Raw genomic sequence first — 17,614 nt, 5'->3', positions numbered from 1 at the left:
AACTGCAAAGAACGCAGCGAAATCCACACAGACAATGGCGTCCTTCCACCCAGCGCTAACAGGTGACGAAAAAAATCAGGGTAGAATTGCAGGAAAAAGGACCAATTAAGAGGTTTATGTCGGGTGAAATGAATTATTCATCACAGGCGACATGATCGTGATAAGGAAGTGTGAAGCACGGAGATGACGACGTGCTCACCAGCACGCAACGCTCACGAGTGGTCGCCGACGCGGCCCCGACAAAACGAGTTCGATCAATAATGCTGAGTGCGTTGCCGTGCGGCGCACAGTAGCGCATCGCTAAAAAGTAGGCGGATGTTTGCAGTGACGTCCTAAGAAGGTCGAGACGCAGCGGGCGGTCATTATTTCTCAGGGATTTGCGGAGGGAGACTGGTTGTCTGCGTTCGCACGGCTGATGCTTCGAAACCACCAACGGGCGACCATGCCGTTCATCTTTCCGAAATTCACAAATCAGTACCAGATTTGTCCGCTAGTACGGTAAGGGGACTGGCTTCATTCCGTTCCGTTGTATCCTGCAAGTTATCTTATAAGCCATACAGGCCTCCTTAAAATCTGTACTATTCTACAATCACACGCTCCACGCAAGGTGATCGTAATCTTCAAGTTGTCGTTGTGCGTGGTTTCACGTAATCAATGAGGGACTAAATGCAACAGAGGAGTATACTGTATTGTGTTTGTATCAGGGAATACTTGGATAGCATGTCGAAATAACGCATCCACTGAATTCGATATCACAAATCAAGCGATTTTGGAATAGTCGGGACCAAAACGGCACGAAGCACGCTACAGTTGTGTATGCAGTGCGGTAGAGCGCAGCGGTTAGGGTCGAGAGGGGACCGTTGCTGGCACCACTCATCGTTGCGTTATGCGATGCTCCCGCGCTCACGAACGAGTGGTCGGAGATTAATGAAGTTTGCTTCTTCGATTTGCAAAACCGATGAATAGGAGCGAGTACAAGAATGACGCGTTCTAACGTGTCTTGTAGGAATAAACACCGTTCTCACGACATTTTTTCAGTCAAGCGAAATTAAGCGGTGCGTAGCCTCATATTGGTAGTCTACAACCGGAATTCGCTACCTTCCGTCAGGTTTCCATACTATCTCAATGTCTTGACACGCTGGCTTTAAAACGACTTGAAGTTCTTGCAAATAAAGTTAACATTTGTGCATAGATTTGAAATTACTGTAAACGTGTCATTTAAAAGGGAAGATTGTATATGAACTGGAAGGGATTTTAGTGGTCATAGAAACAGTTAAGAGCGGAATGGCACCACTACTCCCCTTGGTGACGTCTGTGGGAAGAAACAGCAAATCTGCGTAGCTCTCCAATGTTTTCCCCTTGTTCGGCTTAGACTTTTACACCGACAAACGCAGAGCATTCAATCCCTTACGGCATAGTTGTTGAGTTTTTGGTTGTATTTTAATGAGTGCATATCCTTAAGATACGAGTAGAAAATTTTTAAAGCTTTTAAAAGCTTTTAGAACACACATGTGCCCCATAAGATGCTCTTTAATATTCCGTTTAAAACAGCAGAAGCAGATAAAAAACAACCGTAGGGACTTTCTCCGCATTTTTTCTTGCTCCGGTTTCCTTTTGGTCATCACGGCAAGCAAAGACTTTCCTATTTTACCAAGCATTTCATTGTAACCAAAAACTTAGCAGCATTTTTCCAACATTTTTTTTTCTGAAAACTTTAGCTCGATTGTTTGTTTTATCGCTAGAAAGAAATCTTAAGGAACTGTAGTTAGTAGAATTTCGTTTCAGAACCCCGGTCTTCTCTTTAGACTTCCCTGAGTCGATTCCGGAAACCTATCGCAGCGAACCTTTTCTTTTTGTTAGTGAGGATAAGGAAATTATGAGTTGATATTGCAAAAAAGGAAGCTGCACTGACTGTTTCGTTGTTTTCTATTCGTATAATGGTTCAAAGGTAAAAAAAAACAACAACAAACACATCGAGTGCTTCGCTTTTTTCCTTAACTTCTGTGACTGAAGGATTTAGTGGTTTATAGTGGGAGATTTTCTTGGATTTCAATGCACAATTAATCTGTTATATAGTTTATAGTTTTATTATAAAGCATCTCGATGGACATGAGGGGAAACTGTGGAGAGAAGAGAGGTTTGAAAACGTTACCTAGTTCACGTTAGAATTCTGAAGAGTGGTACAAATATATAATCTGAAAAAATCCAGAAAAAAAAACACGATGATTGAGACCTTGGTAAACCATACGTCAATTGCGTGTTTAAGATGAAAATCTTCATCCGTTGTGACATTCCTGTTCTTTTCTATGCTCTCCGTCGTTTAGCGGATAATATGCAAAGTTTATTTTTCTTTTTCATTGAAGAAAAGAGAGAAAAGAGACGAAACCATTAAGAGAGTCTCAATAATATACATGTTTAATACAAATAGTAATTTCATATTTTCTTCTTTTTATTACCATATTTTCGTGGAAAAAAAATGAGGAGAAAAATTGCACTCCTTAGCTGAACAATGTGAGTGAATTGTAGCTCATTGTACTCAATATTGCGTGATGTGACCAACTTTTCCGGAAGAACTATAAAAAGTGTCCAGCAACTACAAGTTATTGTGAATAAATGATTCTGTCCTCATTGTGTTTATATACTAAATGTAGTGGTGTAAAGTCGAAACAAGCTCTAGACCCATTTCTCCGCACCTTGTTGATTCACGTAAGTTTAGTGACAGCATTTGCCTACCGTAACGGTGTATTATTAGTAGTGCTTTAAAGGATTTAAGTTGGTCTGTGACATATTTCAGTCGCGTACTCTTCGAGCACGTGCAATAAGTAGTAGGGTCAAAACAACATGAAGTACTGTGCAATTGCGTAGGTGGCTGCGTGCTAAGCGGCGAGGTGGAGGAAGCGGTTCGAGTCGAGGCGGGACCAGCGCAAAGTGCAGCGAGGAATGGCGCTACCAAGGGTCCTCCTTCGATCCTAACTGCTACGTTCCTCCACCGCTTCGAGCTCAGTTGCTTACGCAACTGCACACCGTATCATGTCGTTTTGGCACTATACTTAGATGCGGCCAAGAAAAAAGAGTGGTAACTCTGTGCATCTAGAGTTGATGTGCGTAAAGCCCTTATCCACGTTTTCTAGGTATGGTTTGCAAATATTATCTTCTCTGGATAACAATACATGCAAACCACACCCACACACCCCCTACATCTTCGTGATGAATAAATTACAATGGATCCAGGAGAGATTCAGCTACCGATTCACCGACGGGGAGTAAAAATATAAAGCAAAAAGGACCGTATTACGAAAAGGGCTATGTTGGGGTCTGTTAGGATCTCTGTGGGCAAATTTAGATTAGATTTGAGTGTGCATTATGAGTACATGCATGGTCCCGCTTAATCGTCTTGAACAACGGCTTGGGAGGCGACGTTTGTTCCTACGAATGCGTGTGACAACGCGCCACCTTGGTGCTCGCCCACTCGGTCGAGGATTAGTGAGATCTCTTCAGCAGTGTGGAGCGTGTACAAAGATGAGGCATCCTAACATGCCTCGCAGAAACTGTAGCGGTTACGACGTTTTTTAAACACGATTAGGAGAAAGTGAATGGGCCATGGTCATAGTTGTAATCTACATCCCGAACTTTATATTTGTCCAAAGGGACACCGGAGCGGTAAGTTTTTTGATGCGCTGCTTTTAAGCAATTGCGCCTTTAATTCACTCTCACCGTTTCCACACCGTAATACTCTCCAACTAGAGGTATTGCGTCAAAATCGCAACACAATTAAAAGGAATAGGAACAATAAAACAACGTGTTTAAATCAACATTTTGACTCTAATGTATCGCTTTGCTCCTCCAGACTTTCCAGTCGTTTTTCATTGTGTCTGCACTTCTAGCGCTGTCTGGGGAGCATGATTCAAAGTCGAACTGCGGTCGGAAGGTGCATCTTTCATATCAGTGCTGTCACATGACTACGAACAAAACAAAGCTTTATCCTTGCGACTTTTCAAAAGCATTGAGGTATGTGTAAACTATGTCACGAATATTTATGAAATAGTGCACGTCTTCGTCGTTTGCGTCGCTACTGGATGAACGACAGAATTTTGGTGCTCAGCGTACTTCAGGCCCGTTGCCAGCTCTTCATATCCATCAATGGTGTTCTTGTGAACATCTGAAATCCAGTGAAGGATTTTGTTTATGTGTAGTCTTTTTTTTTCGAGTTTTCGGAGAAATCCCACAGTTGAAATGTCTGAGGAAAGTGAAGGAGCCCGGATGAAAATCTGTACAGCAGTGAAGTACTAGTTTGTTTCCTTTCGGGTATTACTTTAATATGTATACATACATGTGATCAAGTCTATCGCTACTCCTTTCTTTTGACAGATGATTAATGGAGGACCATCCGGAACTTTGTTGCCTAGTTCCAATAATTTCACCAAAGTATTTCTGTAAGATTTTTCATGAGGTCGTTTCGTTTGAAGTGGGATGGACAAAAATTCAGCAGCTGTTGATCGCAACACTACTAATTTCCTACGTACGATTACAGCACGTTTGCCCGTTTTTAGGGTAGATTCATTCATTCATTCTATCATTCACAATTTTCAGGACAATCACCGAGAATTGAACATGATTGCGCTAATACTCGTGATCTACATCTCTGACCCTATCTTTCTGTGAAGGAATCTCAACATCGTCAGTTTCGTGGTATGGCTGCTTTGTTGGGGGACGGAAAAGACGATATAAGTAGTTCGTCTACAGCAAGATGAAACAAACTATGGTTCCAAGATTTTTCACTATGACTTTGCGTTTTTTTTCATCGTTTAGTTGTTCGATGTAGCAAATGCCACCCTCCGTGTACATTTTACCCACCTCGCTCTCGATCCACTATTTCCCATACACTTTTCTTGGTGCTTCGGATCAGAAAGTATGTTTCCACTTCTCCCTAAACTGTCATGAAGTTTGCGAATGTGCAGCCAATAATCTTCACAATAAAATATAAATAAATAAAATGAAATAATAAATATATAATAAAATATCAATCAAAGCATATTCACCTTCCCTTTGATGTTTATTCTTCCTCGGCTCGTGAACTCGAATCGTCCTGTTTGCATAGCGTATTTGTAGGACTATAAATGTTATGCGGTATCTTAAATTCCTCTACAATTTTCCTAAGAAAAATCATGTTTACCTTTTCGCTACAATGTATTTTTCCTGGCAAACCATGTAATTCCATACTTGACGCCATGCTGACCGTGTCGCCAAATAAACAATATCTAAAACGCATTTGTTTTTGTTTTTAGTCAAAGAAGCACTACGAAAAAAATGAAATAGTTTGTTATGGGCGACTCAAAGCTCTGGAAAAGCAAAAGAAGCCGGTCGTACCTGGGCATTTTTACTGCTACAACTCCAGTTACCAGTGGTCCGGAATGAATACCGATACGGACTTGTACAGATTTTTTGGTGACTGGTTCAATCACAGATCGTGTTTCCCACAACATTCCTAAATCAGTTTTTTTCACATTTCAGTTTTGTTGCCAGCGTTTAAGATCTCAACTAGATGGAGAGTTTTTGGTCCATAATTTATGTGAAGCAAGGGCCAAGATTGCTGATTCTCTTCATCAAGGCTAACGTTTCGACGTCGTCGTCTTAGCTGACTCTCAATACCCGAGTATATCCAATAATCGTGATATTAGCAGACCGTCATATGATACAGTCAGGTCAGAAAAAAGTCTGAAGCTCGGTGAATTTTTCTGCACTCGAAGCGGCGCAGTGGAATCATTGGTTTGGATTGAGGTATAGTAGGGTCAAAACGACGAAGTACGTACACAATTGCGTGCGCGGCTTCTCTCGAGGCGTAGAGCGGTGCGGTAGAGCGTAGCGGCTGGCAGCGTGGTGAAACTTTTGCTGGCATCACCCATCGCTGCAGCTTGCGACGAGCCCACCTCAATTACAGATACTGCCTCCACCGCGCCATTTCGAGCGCGTAGCAGATGCACCGCAACTACACTCGTGATTTATGTCGTTTTGACTCGAATATAGAAGCATCGCTAGCTTCATTCGGACCGCAGTGATGAGTGGTGCTAACGAGGATTTTCCGTCAATTTCAACCGTTTCGCTTTACCGCGATGTTAGGGTAGGGAAGCACGGGACTCTTGCTTGCACAGCTTATCGCCGCAGGTCGCGATGTTCCTACCTCAATCCTTGCCGCTACGCTCCTCCGCCCCTCTTCGAACACAGCTGCTAACTGCACTGAGCTTCAGATCGTTCTGACCTGCCTATCGAACTGCTCGTCTTGCTTCACATATATTAAGAAGAAGTTGCAATGTCATATCTTGATTCAAGGAAAGTCGAACATCCACGTTTTCATAGAGAAATTCGTTTCCGCTCAAGAAATACAAGAAGTATTACATACATATAAATATTGAAGTAAATAGACAAATACATAATTACAATTTTTACGACTTATAGGTAAGTCGCACAAACCAGCATTTGCTACCGTTTTCACTACGTAACTGGTAAGTAACGTAATCCTAACAATAAAATGAACAAGCGAAGAACTTATTTCAATTTTAAAAAATTTAACCACTGAAAGGAAACACTCCACACTCACCGATTGCAACATGACAGATCATTTCGGCATGTTCTGGGAGTTGTTCTGGAATCCCTCCAACCGTCATGTAACTGTCCCCAACAGTTTCCACTTTATAAACCTACAAAATATGTTAGATACAATCGAGTCGCAAATGCTTGATTTGTGGTACAAAAGTGCGTGAGTGTGTGCGTACGTAACGGTGCAGTGCTCTTCACACCATTTCTCCTTTTCAACATATGTACTGGGCAGCTAAGTTCTTCGCCCTTAGCATAGTGAGGAAGACTAACCTTATGCATGACTACCAATCGATCAAAACGATGGAACAGATCGTTGAGCATCTGTACGATATCTTTTGGCTTTGAATACGGTAGTATTGATTGGAAATTCGGTACGTCTGAGAACATTACAGTCGCCTGATCGTATTCACCTGCAACCGATTTGCCGTCTCTCATATTTGTCCAAAAATTTAGGAACCTATGGATGTCGGTACTTATATTTGCTCGGACTGCGGCGGTACGCTTTTTGATTAGCAAAGATCGGAGGTGCGCGTCAATCATTTAAAGACAGCGTATCATTAAATTGGCGTAGTGTGTAGGAGTGACGGAAAACATAGAGCTAAAGATTACAAATAAGAGTGTGGCCCGCTCAGTTTTTAATCAAACGTCGTAAAAACGGCCTGGGAAACGCTTCAGTTCCTACCAGATATATTGGAACGCACCCCTATTTGCACGTTTCGCTTCATTTAGCAGGCGATTCATTGGTCTCTCTTGAATAAGCTGATGAGACCCCATTGATCCTCGACCGCTCGCTCGTGGACGCGGTGCGTGTGCAGGGGTGGAGCGTTCTAACGGCGTAGGAGCAAAAGTAAAAAAAAACGCATGTAAAAATGCAATGCAAAAAACGTAACAAATGTAATATGAAAAAAAAAACTGTTTCCCACGCCTCTTTTCAAGATGATTGGAAAGAATTGAGCCCCCTCCCAACCATATTCTTAATCTACAAACCGAACTCCATGTTTTCCATCAGGTTCCCACATTCCGTCAATTTCGTGGTACGCTGCCTTCAAGCAACGAAAAGCGCCGACGACTATGCTTGTGAGGGATTGGACTATAAGGATCGTTGCAGTTATTAAAATAGAACAACTCACAAGCTTCAATAACTTCTCCGTTCATTAATTGATTAGCGATTGACATCGGCATTATGTCTCTGAGGATCACATCTGGAATCGAGTAGGTATGTACCTGGTTGGCCACCCCAATCAATCAGTAGGCAGTGAAATCAAGCGTTCGAACCCATCTTGCCCTTCTCCGCTTCGAGATCCTTCGCCATTGTCTCCAACTGTTCATTGTTCGCTTCAAGTTGGAGACTAAATACTCATATTAACAAATTAGGGGAATATTGGTCAATTTGATATTCCCCACTTCACTTCAACGTCTGTAAGACGTTGCTGATTGAGAAGAATAAGGTCTCTTGTAGCGTCATGTAGGGGCATAGCCGTCAAACGCATCCCGAATTGCATCAGTTCTTGAATCGAAGTGACATAGGGTGAACAGATGTAGATCAAACTCTATAACGAGCAAGAGTGTGTCCATAAGAATTGGATTATTTATTGTGCGGTGGTTAAGCTTAGGAAGTCGAAGTCCGTTAATTTTTTTAAAATAGCGGATAATTTGCAAGTAAACAATGCGGTACAACTCAGTCATTCAGGCATGACTCTTCCAAATAACTCTTCATAAAAATCAAGAGTTATTCGAAAGAATCATGCCCTGAAAAAAGCTTTTATAACAACTTCTTGCTTCATATCTATATCTTCGCAACTTTCTTTTGGATTGAAAAAATATCTACGGACGTACTAGGTCCATTGGTGTTTTTAAATTAAAGGCATCACCCCGCGAATCTGAGGTGGTGCAGATTTCAGGTGGAGTATTCGTATACAGGATGGGAGACTACGGAGAGGAAGGTGATTCCGTTCATTTCTTCCTAATTGCCGTAAAAAACGGCCCGAAAGATACGGCTTCATTCGTTTTGGCGCACCATTTTGTACAAGAGGTTCGATTGGAGCGCGCCAGTCTTGCGCGGCGCCGCATCTTCCGGGCCGTTTTTCACGGCAATTAGCAAGAAATGTACGGAATCACCTCCCTCTCCGTAGTCTCCCATCCCGTATACGAATACTCCACCTGAAATCTGCACCACCTCAGATTCGTGGGATGATGCCTTTAACGCTTTTTTTCTCTTTCACTTCCCTATTCTATTCTCTTATACATAAAGAATACACACAATATTGTCCACAGAAGGAAAAAAAAATCGCAATTGGACAAGTATCCAAAGAGCGCTTTGTCTTTTTCTATCAATTTTAACTTTCATAGAAAAAGAAGAGGATGGACGATTACTTTGATATTTCTCTAATTTCAAGTTTCAGTCACTGCTACGGAAACTATCGGTATTTTTTTCAATGTTGCCTACCCGTTAATCAATTTGGAAAAAAAGAAATAATCGAAAAGTGTTAACAAGGACTAAAGATATCCGCTAATTTTTCTGAGACATTTGTTATCTCTGTATCAACCAGCAGCCTCATGAGCTCACCATAAAACGCAATGGTGAATTAATATACAAATCTTAATAGAGACCATTCAAATTTTAACGTAGGTCAGAAAAAATCTCTCTCTAAAACATCTATGACATGAGAATAAAACCTTAGAATTTTTTTCAGATAGGTTTAAAAAATTGTAGAACACGAGAGTGTTCCCAGATTTTCATATGGATTCTAATAGAACATTTATCGAATACAACAACGCGAAACTGCGCCCGCGTACGATACGAAGCGGCGGCGGATGGGGAGTTGTGACGAACGTTACGTGCACTTACTCGAATATACCATCAATGAAGACTTTATCAAGTGTCCGAGAGCGTTTCATGCAGAATCTGAGGCATTTGTCAGAGGTGGTCAAAACGGGAGAATTAGATGACGAATGAGAACAGTGTCGTGTATGATAGAGAGAGGGGTCTATTGCTAATAAGAGAGGACGTTTGTGTTGGTCTAGGTAGGATCCCTCTCGGGATTTGTTTATGGTTCAGTCAGTCTCTGATTTTGGTTGGATGATTCTGTTTCTGCACTCTTAGGTTGAGCCGGACACGAAATTGTGTTGTAATCCTTTATTCTCGGCTGACGAGTTCGCCTCTTCCAGTGTCTGAAAAGTGAAATCGAACGTGATTTATGCAACCAAGAGCCCTATCCGCCCAACAGAAAAAAAAACCTCGGGTCTACTGCAGGATCTTATTGATACAAGTGGAAGTGTGGATCGTACCTCAGGATCCGAAGACTTTCCTTCCGCCGTTAGATTCCTGTGGTGATGTGACTAGCGCAATCAAATATCAACCCTAAATAGGAGGCGAGTTCCCGCGTAATACAGATGCATTCCTCTTATCAGATGCATTCTTCTTTGCGATTTATCCTTCGGCTCTTGGTGTAGATGTTAGTTGGATGATTTATGTTGTTTAAAAACGGACATAAAAAACAACACATCAGGGTCATGCTATCATTAGAGGAATTGTAGAGAACAGCATCAAGCATAGAAAACGTAAACAAATCCTGCGACTAAAGAATCCTTGAAAATTCAATGATCTTTTGGAGATTATTCATTAGGAGTATTGTTTCCTGCTTAGACTGAGTAATACTTCATGAATCCCAGACCAAAGATAAGGCTGAGCACACAGAGCACAAAACTCGTTTATAAAACAAGAGAGCGCTATGTTGCTGTGTCTTACTAACACATCATCTCTTAATATGGGTACTCAAATAGTGTCGATAACGGGAGATCAGTGTATAACTACATAGAAATTTATAGATTTTGTAAGATTTTGTAAACTTTATATGCAGACATTTAGATGAACGATATCGTATTTTAAAGGCATCACCCCACGTATCTGAGGTGGTGCAGATTTCAGGTGAAGTATTCGTATACGAAGTATTAGATTATGGAGAGGGGGGTTATTCCGTCCATTTCTTCCTAATCGCCGTAAAAAAACGGCCACGGAAGATGTGGCGCGTGCACAAGAACTCGTGCTGGCGCGCTCCAATAGAACTTCTTGTAGCAAATAGCGTGCCGGAACGCTCGAAGCCGTATCTTCCGGGCCGCTGTTTACGGCCTCCAAAATCTACGATCTGAGATTGAGATCTCTGTGGGCAAATATAGAGTTCGAAGTGTAGACTACGAGTAGAGCGTGTCCTCGCTCAATTCTCCCTAATCATCTTGAAAAACGGTGTGGGAAACATCAATGAGATTTTCTCGCCGGCCTATTCAGGAAAAAGTAATAAATAAACTGCTGAGAAAACCGACGCGTGCACAAGAGTGACGCGTTTTCACGTACCACAAAGGAACAAACCCTATTTTCAGAGCGACTGGAATGAACACCGAGGGTCACGCTTTACTTCTAATCTACACTCTGAACTCCATATTTGCCCACGGGGACCCCAACATCTTCAGTTCCGCCTTACGTTTCGTCGATACGTACGGTACACGTCGATATAGACGGGTCAAAACGACATGAATCACGAGCGTAGTTGCGGTGCATTTGCGTACGCGGTCGAAACGGCGCGGTGGAGGTAGCAGGTGGAGCCGAGTTGGGACCGTCGCAAACTGCAGCGATGGGTGATACCAATAAGAGTTCCGCTATTCTCCTAACTACCACGCTTCGCCGCACCGCCTCGAGAAAAGCTGCGTACGCAATTGCGTACGTGTTTCATGTCGTTTTGACCCTACTATACGTACAGTCGTACGTACGGTACGCGACATGTACCTCAACGTCGGTTTGAAAATGGACAACAAAGTGCTTTCTTCAGTGCCTCTTCTTCGTGCCAGCAAATTGTTGCCAGTCTAGGTGGATACAAACAGTGGCCTGATAAATTGACTGTACAGCTGACATTGACATTGCCAGTACAAAAAATGACATGAAATATCTCAAGACAAGACCATGATTTTCGAATGGTTCCGTAAATAGACGGTATTCATCAGCATGAAAAATTATAGTGGTACCTACTTTATTATCAGATAGTAGCATCATCTGCCCTTTCAACTTCAAATGATGTCCATGATGATATGTGGCGCTGGCCGTTGAGCCATCTCCGCTGAAAATTTCAACAGATTTGTTTCTCGGTAGAAGCTAACCGCTCAGGAAAGCCGATTCACTTCTCCTCATCAATTTGTTTCTTCATATCTGTTGGAGATGTTTTCACTTGGAGCACGAATACGGCGTTGATAAAATTGCAAATGTTGTCGAAGTCGAATGGGATTTGCGGTCTGCAAATACCCAGCTCAGTATGAACATTCGTGTACAATCTCATATATAACTTGGTGGGGTTTCATATTTTAGAATTGTACTAGGTTCTAGGTGATGGTGCTGAAGTGTATTCTGATAAGTCATTCCGATAAATATGGCACAGCATATGCCACAAGATGTTGTATGCGGTGCGTCCAAACCAACAGATTTTTGAAGCTCGCGGTTGATCGAGGGTCCTACCGCGCAAACGCCTACTGTAGGTCCATCAGCTCCACAGTAGAATGCAGCACCGTGATCGAGAATACATGGTAGGCTTGTGGTGTCAATAGCAGGCCCCGAGATTCCATCTCCTTGTCCCAGATCGCTCTCTCCTATGAACGCTCTTTTTCTTCTTTGTACAACCTACCTATTCACTTCGAAAATGCGCATGATTGGTGTACCAACAGATAGAAGCTCTGCAGGAACATGATTTCTGAAGAAAAGTTATTACAACTGATGGAGTCAGAGAAGCTACTGCCGAGTCAAAACGGCAGGAAGCACAGTGTGTTTGCGTACGCTCTCGAAAGGGCGCGGTGGAGGCAGCAGTTGGGACCGTCTCAAACTGCAGCGATGGGTGGTGCTAGCAAGGGTCCCGGTACGCTCCTAACAGCTACTCTTCACCGCACCGCCTCGAAGAAAGCCGCGTACGCAATTGCACCGTGTTTCATGTCGTGTTGACCGTACTACAGGTGCTCTTTTCCCTGAGACACTGCCAACGTGCTCCAAACGTACATAAGTTCTTTCCCGGCCTGGATTAGACGGCAATGTTCGTCCATAATTATATGGTATGGTAATGCAGCACAAAAATCTGTTGCGTTCATCTTCAGAGATTGATCTGAGTTATCTAGGACGTAAAATCATTCCGAAAGTTTGGGGAATTCCACTTAGTTATTTAATAGTACCTGATGTAGAGAACGGCTCAGCAGTTGATGCGTCACTGCTGCTATCTCGGCCCTGATCGACTGTCTAAAATGCATTACAGAGTCGAGTGACTAGGAAGATCAGCCATCTATTTATCGATTACCTTGACCACAAAAATCACGTGTTCCTCTACTCTTTCACCTGTAGCCATCTGTACGCTTCTCTGTGTTCTGCCCGTAATATTCAAAGAAATATCGATGTTGAATACACGTTTTGCTACTTCGCGTAGAACTCCTGTACACAGGGGTTAGGAACGCAGAGATGCCATGCACAATCTTACGATCTCGTCCGCTGCTGTCGCGGAAACAAAAAATATGTTTACAGTCGCTGCTGAATGTACTGCGTCACCCTGACGCGTTACCTCCTCGGTGGAGGCGGTCCTTGGTAGCTCGGCTGTCTCCGATTGATAGGACAATAATCCCAATGGCAACGTCACGACCGTTAATTAAAGGCATCACTCTACGAATCTGAGGTGGTACGGATTTCAGGTGGAGTATTCGTACAAGGGATAGTAGATTATGGAGAGGGGTGTGATTCCGTCCATTCCTTCCTAATTGCCGTAAAAAACAGCCCGGAAACTGCGGCGCATGCACAAGGCTGGCGCGGTCCAATCGAACTCGTTGTAGAAAATAGGATCGCTCGAAGCCGTATCGTTCGGTCCGTTTTTTACGGTAATTAGGAAGAAATGGACGGAATCACCCTTATAGATCTACGACTCCGTATACGAATACTCCACCGTAAATCCGTACCACTCCAGATTCGTGGGGTGATGCCTTTAAGAAAGATTCTGTTGCGGATATCACCATGAGCTGATTCTTATTACGTACAATTGCACGAAAAACAGCGGAAACAAATGAAAAAACTATGAGAGGGAGCTATGCGGCGCCACCGTCGTGTCGAAGATCATTGATTCGAGACATAAGTTCTCTCCTCCGAAAAGGATATAATGCCGAACAAATATGTGCATTCAGAAGCGACTGCTTCAATTCAAACAAAAAAATTAGCGTTGCACCTCTTACAATCGGATACAATCCTGGACGACCTGTGAAATAGTGCAACGTTATGGATCCATCCGCATTTTCCTCACAACGGAAGGAAGGTCCTCGAAGATTTGCCTTATATACAACATGATCTATGAAGTAGTGAAGGGAGTCAAGATTATCGAGAAACCCCTAAAAGAGTAATTTCTGAAACATGTCTGCAATTTCACACGAGACTTATTGAAAATTTGAGGTTAGCATATGGCTGTACTGTACCTTTAAATTTGGGCTCATACTTCGGATAAGCTCATCCCATCCAATTTCCATGGTGTATTCAATTAGGAAAGAGCCATACATTTCCCATACTTGTTCACGTGTCATTTCTATAGGAAAACATAGAGATACACAGAAACAGAAACAACAGTGGTGATAAACAAATAGAAAGAGAAACTGAAAGACAGACGGATGAACAGAAAAAAAAATAGATGAAAAAGCGTACTTGTTATTACAGCTACGCTATCCACCAACGAATAAGTATCCGAATCAGAATAATAGTAATTGACGACATTCTCCTTGCCATTCTCAAATCCAGCTCGGGTCCTACACAAAGCATGATTATTGATTCACACTCATGAAGAGTCCGCTATTTGTATACTATGAAAGTTTTTTTATTCCAGTTTACGTAATCTGCCTTTATGATTATTGGATTTTGTTGGTTGACCTACATTAGTTTAGAAGCCATCAATCAATTAACATGTTTGACTCACAACACTTCCTGCCAGAGTTCATCGCCGTATTTCCTTAGCATGAGCTGACGAATACTCTCATGAATGAAACCGAACTGAAAGCAAATGATGTTGAAAGCAGTTGAACTAAAAACCTCACAACCTCAAAAATAGAAAATGAGAGAAATTTGTCTAACTTTCGAAAAAAAAACTCAGCAAAAAGTCCCTATTTAATAGTTGTTAAGTGATCACTTATGAGATGAGTGTCTCAAAATTGATTGAAGTCACAGATTTCAAGATTTGAAGTGTTCAGAGGGCGAGATGCATTTTTCTCGGCAGCAAAAATCAATGTATCGATCGAAATGAAATAACCGTTCTAATTCACTCACCATTTTACGGCAAGCCAGTATTTACTGGTTGCTGTGTAAGGATCTGGGGATGCTGCAAAGCTCATCTCATATTCCAACACGCGACCACACCTTATATGAACGCTAGGATAGCCGCCAGATGGTTAAGATCCATGAATATTGACTGGAATTACATTAGTGCCCGAAAAAATCACTATCGCATTCAGTTTAATGGTTATTGTCACTTTGTTAATTTTCGTCCATAAACCATAGTTCGGTTGACTATGTGTGTACGACCGTGCGAGGTAGCCGGAGATCAAACAAACACTTCTTGCAGTCGCCGATGTTTGCATAGTTTTTCAATGTCAGCAGTCCAGGTCATGCTCTGGAATGTTCTTCTTCACCGAGGATCAACGTCTCTTCTTACCCAAATTGATATAATCTCTGATGATTCTTGTAACTACGGTAAAATATATAGCTTTAATGTTATTTAATAATCCATTACTAAGTAAATCCATATTGTTATTTTGTGATCCGTTGATGAATGGTGTACACCTTTATGATGCTGCATACTAGCTGTTAAATCTTGCAACTATACCCATTAAATATGGAGCTATTGTGAAGCGAGAAAAATGAACAGCGAGTAATATTAACGATTAATTATTAACGAACAACTTTTTTTTTAAGTGAAAAAGCTCCTTCCAATAACAACGTTCTGGAAAATGTTTTTGGTTCTTCCTAGTAAGCCTCGTAACCACCGGTGAATCTCGATAGCTGTTCCGAGGATACTAAGCCCTCAGCTTAAATCATCACTACAATATTTTAGCATGTTTATGAACTAGTAGTTAGTTTAGTTTTTTTTTTAGTAAGAAAAGTCAACCGATGAATTGTCATCGTCAAATAGCGGTCCATTGCAGCATAGTTTTGATGACATCATCCTTTTGTCAACAAAATTGCCTATAGCAAACATTTTGGATCACCGTTGAAGCCTACTATCAACGCCAAATCATACAATAAAGGGGGAGTATCACCATTTCGACGTGGTGTGGGACCTACAGAGAAATCATAGAGTTAAGGAAGTAGACTGTGGGACTCAGCCTTGTTCTGCTCACTTTTCCCTAATCTTCGCAAAAAAAAAACGCCGTGGGAACCGCTTTAGTTCCTATGAGATACGCTAGGACGCGCTTTTATGCACATATTTCCGTTCCCTCGCCAGCGTACTCATTGGTTTCACCTGAATAGGCTGATGAGAAGACATAATCGATCTTCGACTGCTCGCATGTGGACGCGTCGCGTGTGCAAGTGTGACGCGCAGCAACTGAAACCGTCGTTTTTTTACGACGATCGGGAAGAGATGAGCGAAACAGGGATGCGTTCCGCAATCCACTCTCCAAAATCTGCGCTGAGGGTTCTGCACCAATTCAAAATCGTGGTACGCTGCCTTTAATGTAGGGAATCTACAAGCTTACCACTAGATGAGTTGTAATCAGGTCTTAGGAAAAAGCTTTGATTATATCCCAATTTTTGTACTTGGTTCATTATCAGCTTATTCTATAAGAAAGAAACTGCTGAAGCCTATGAAGACTTCTATTGATTTGATTGGAATAATTTAAAAGACAGTTGCAAGTCAGAAATTTGAGGATTTTCAAACGACGATCGAGAGGAGAGAAAAGAGACGCAGAAATTATAAATTCATTATTATTATTATTATTATTATTATTATTATTATTAAATTATTAATTATTGGAGAATAAGAACCAAATGGAATAAGAACCGGATCGCTGCTTCCTATTTCGCGTTTGTTCCTACGAGGTATACTAGAACGCGCCACCTTTGTGCGCGCGCTGCGTCCACTAGCGAGCGGTCAAAAATCAATGAGGTTTACTCAGCATCTTCTTCAAGTAAAACCAATGAAGAGGGTGCTGAGGGAATTGATCGATTTCATGTGCATAGTGTGTATGATGACTAATTAAGGGGCTTCCTACACCGTTTTTTTTTCTAGAACAATTACTGGAAACCGGAGCGTATATTCAAGGATAGAGCTTTAGAACGTACTTGGTAGGAAATGTCATTCCACGCCCGTTCTTCATGATGATAGGGAGAATTTGAGCGGGCCCACGCTTATACTCATAAGCTACACCCCAAGCTGTATGTTGTACCACCGAGACCCCGACATTGTCCATTTCGTGATAAGCTGCCTTAAAACAATTACTTTGAATACATAAATGACTTGTAGGGCTTTTTTATTTCAAATTCTTGAATGTTTCTTGCCGGAATGTCTGCAGAATAGTCCAATCCAAATGTGCACATCCCTTTTCTGCAGATGAGCAACGGGAAATTCGAGTAGTTTGTCATGGCATTTAACGTGTATTGATCGGCTGTTCTCAATTTCTTTCCATTATTTTTTGTTGCTCCGACTCACTTCGTAAAACCCCGCGAGATGATTCATCTCCTTCAGACCGAGCGCTCTTTCTTTCTTATCAGCTCCGATCATCGGTCGGTAATCGTAGAGTCGGAGTTTTTTTCTCGCTTTTCTTACGTGCTTCTTACCGCGAAAGCCACCATGTGTGACACATTTATTGATTTTTTCCTCATGTCGCTTTTCTACTGGTATCATGAAAGTCGCGGTTAATACGACTATTTATAGACTATTTATAGCAAATTTTTGTGAGTTATTAATGACTAGCTTCATATGTCCAACTACGATTTGAAACAGTGAACGACTTTGGTATCGAGACTTTATTTGTC

General features: G+C 41.9%; 2 protein-coding genes across 4 annotated transcripts; one reads left to right on the top strand and one right to left on the bottom strand.

Annotated features, from left to right (window-relative positions):
• Positions 1-34: 34 nt before the first annotated feature.
• On the top strand, positions 35-4,662 carry RB195_011542 (uncharacterized protein; the record flags this gene model as incomplete). The annotated part of the gene is made up of 3 exons (XM_064192999.1): positions 35-80; positions 374-498; positions 4,591-4,662. 3 exons carry the CDS (start codon positions 35-37, stop codon positions 4,660-4,662), a joined length of 243 nt encoding a protein of 80 aa, XP_064050582.1.
• Positions 4,035-17,360, bottom strand: RB195_011541 (uncharacterized protein; the record flags this gene model as incomplete). 3 transcript variants are annotated; one of them, XM_013438611.2, is made up of 22 exons in its annotated part: positions 4,035-4,159; positions 4,855-4,927; positions 5,040-5,111; positions 5,174-5,258; positions 5,368-5,485; positions 6,596-6,695; positions 6,865-7,004; positions 7,725-7,796; positions 7,870-7,943; positions 7,999-8,144; positions 11,615-11,702; positions 11,764-11,874; positions 12,261-12,326; positions 12,626-12,737; positions 12,796-12,859; positions 12,918-13,048; positions 13,827-13,986; positions 14,071-14,177; positions 14,294-14,394; positions 14,562-14,666; positions 16,922-17,064; positions 17,289-17,360. In XM_013438611.2, the coding sequence occupies 22 exons, from the start codon at positions 17,358-17,360 to the stop codon at positions 4,035-4,037; spliced, it is 2,265 nt and encodes a 754-aa protein (XP_013294065.2). The 3 variants fall into 3 exon arrangements, with proteins under 3 accessions (XP_013294065.2, XP_064050581.1, XP_064050580.1); XM_064192998.1 differs by lacking the exons at positions 16,922-17,064; positions 17,289-17,360 and adding exons at positions 11,347-11,451; positions 14,909-14,911 and having other exon boundaries at positions 14,562-14,635; XM_064192997.1 differs by lacking the exons at positions 4,035-4,159; positions 4,855-4,927; positions 5,040-5,111; ... (16 more) ...; positions 14,562-14,666; positions 17,289-17,360 and adding an exon at positions 17,138-17,221 and having other exon boundaries at positions 16,897-17,064.
• Between the last annotated feature and the right edge of the window lie 254 nt (positions 17,361-17,614).

The sequence above is a fragment of the Necator americanus genome, chromosome III (genome assembly GCF_031761385.1).
Source record: "Necator americanus strain Aroian chromosome III, whole genome shotgun sequence".
Taxonomy (NCBI): domain Eukaryota; kingdom Metazoa; phylum Nematoda; class Chromadorea; order Rhabditida; family Ancylostomatidae; genus Necator; species Necator americanus.
Note: the sequence above shows the minus strand (reverse complement) of the source record. Positions and strands in the feature narration are given on the sequence as shown.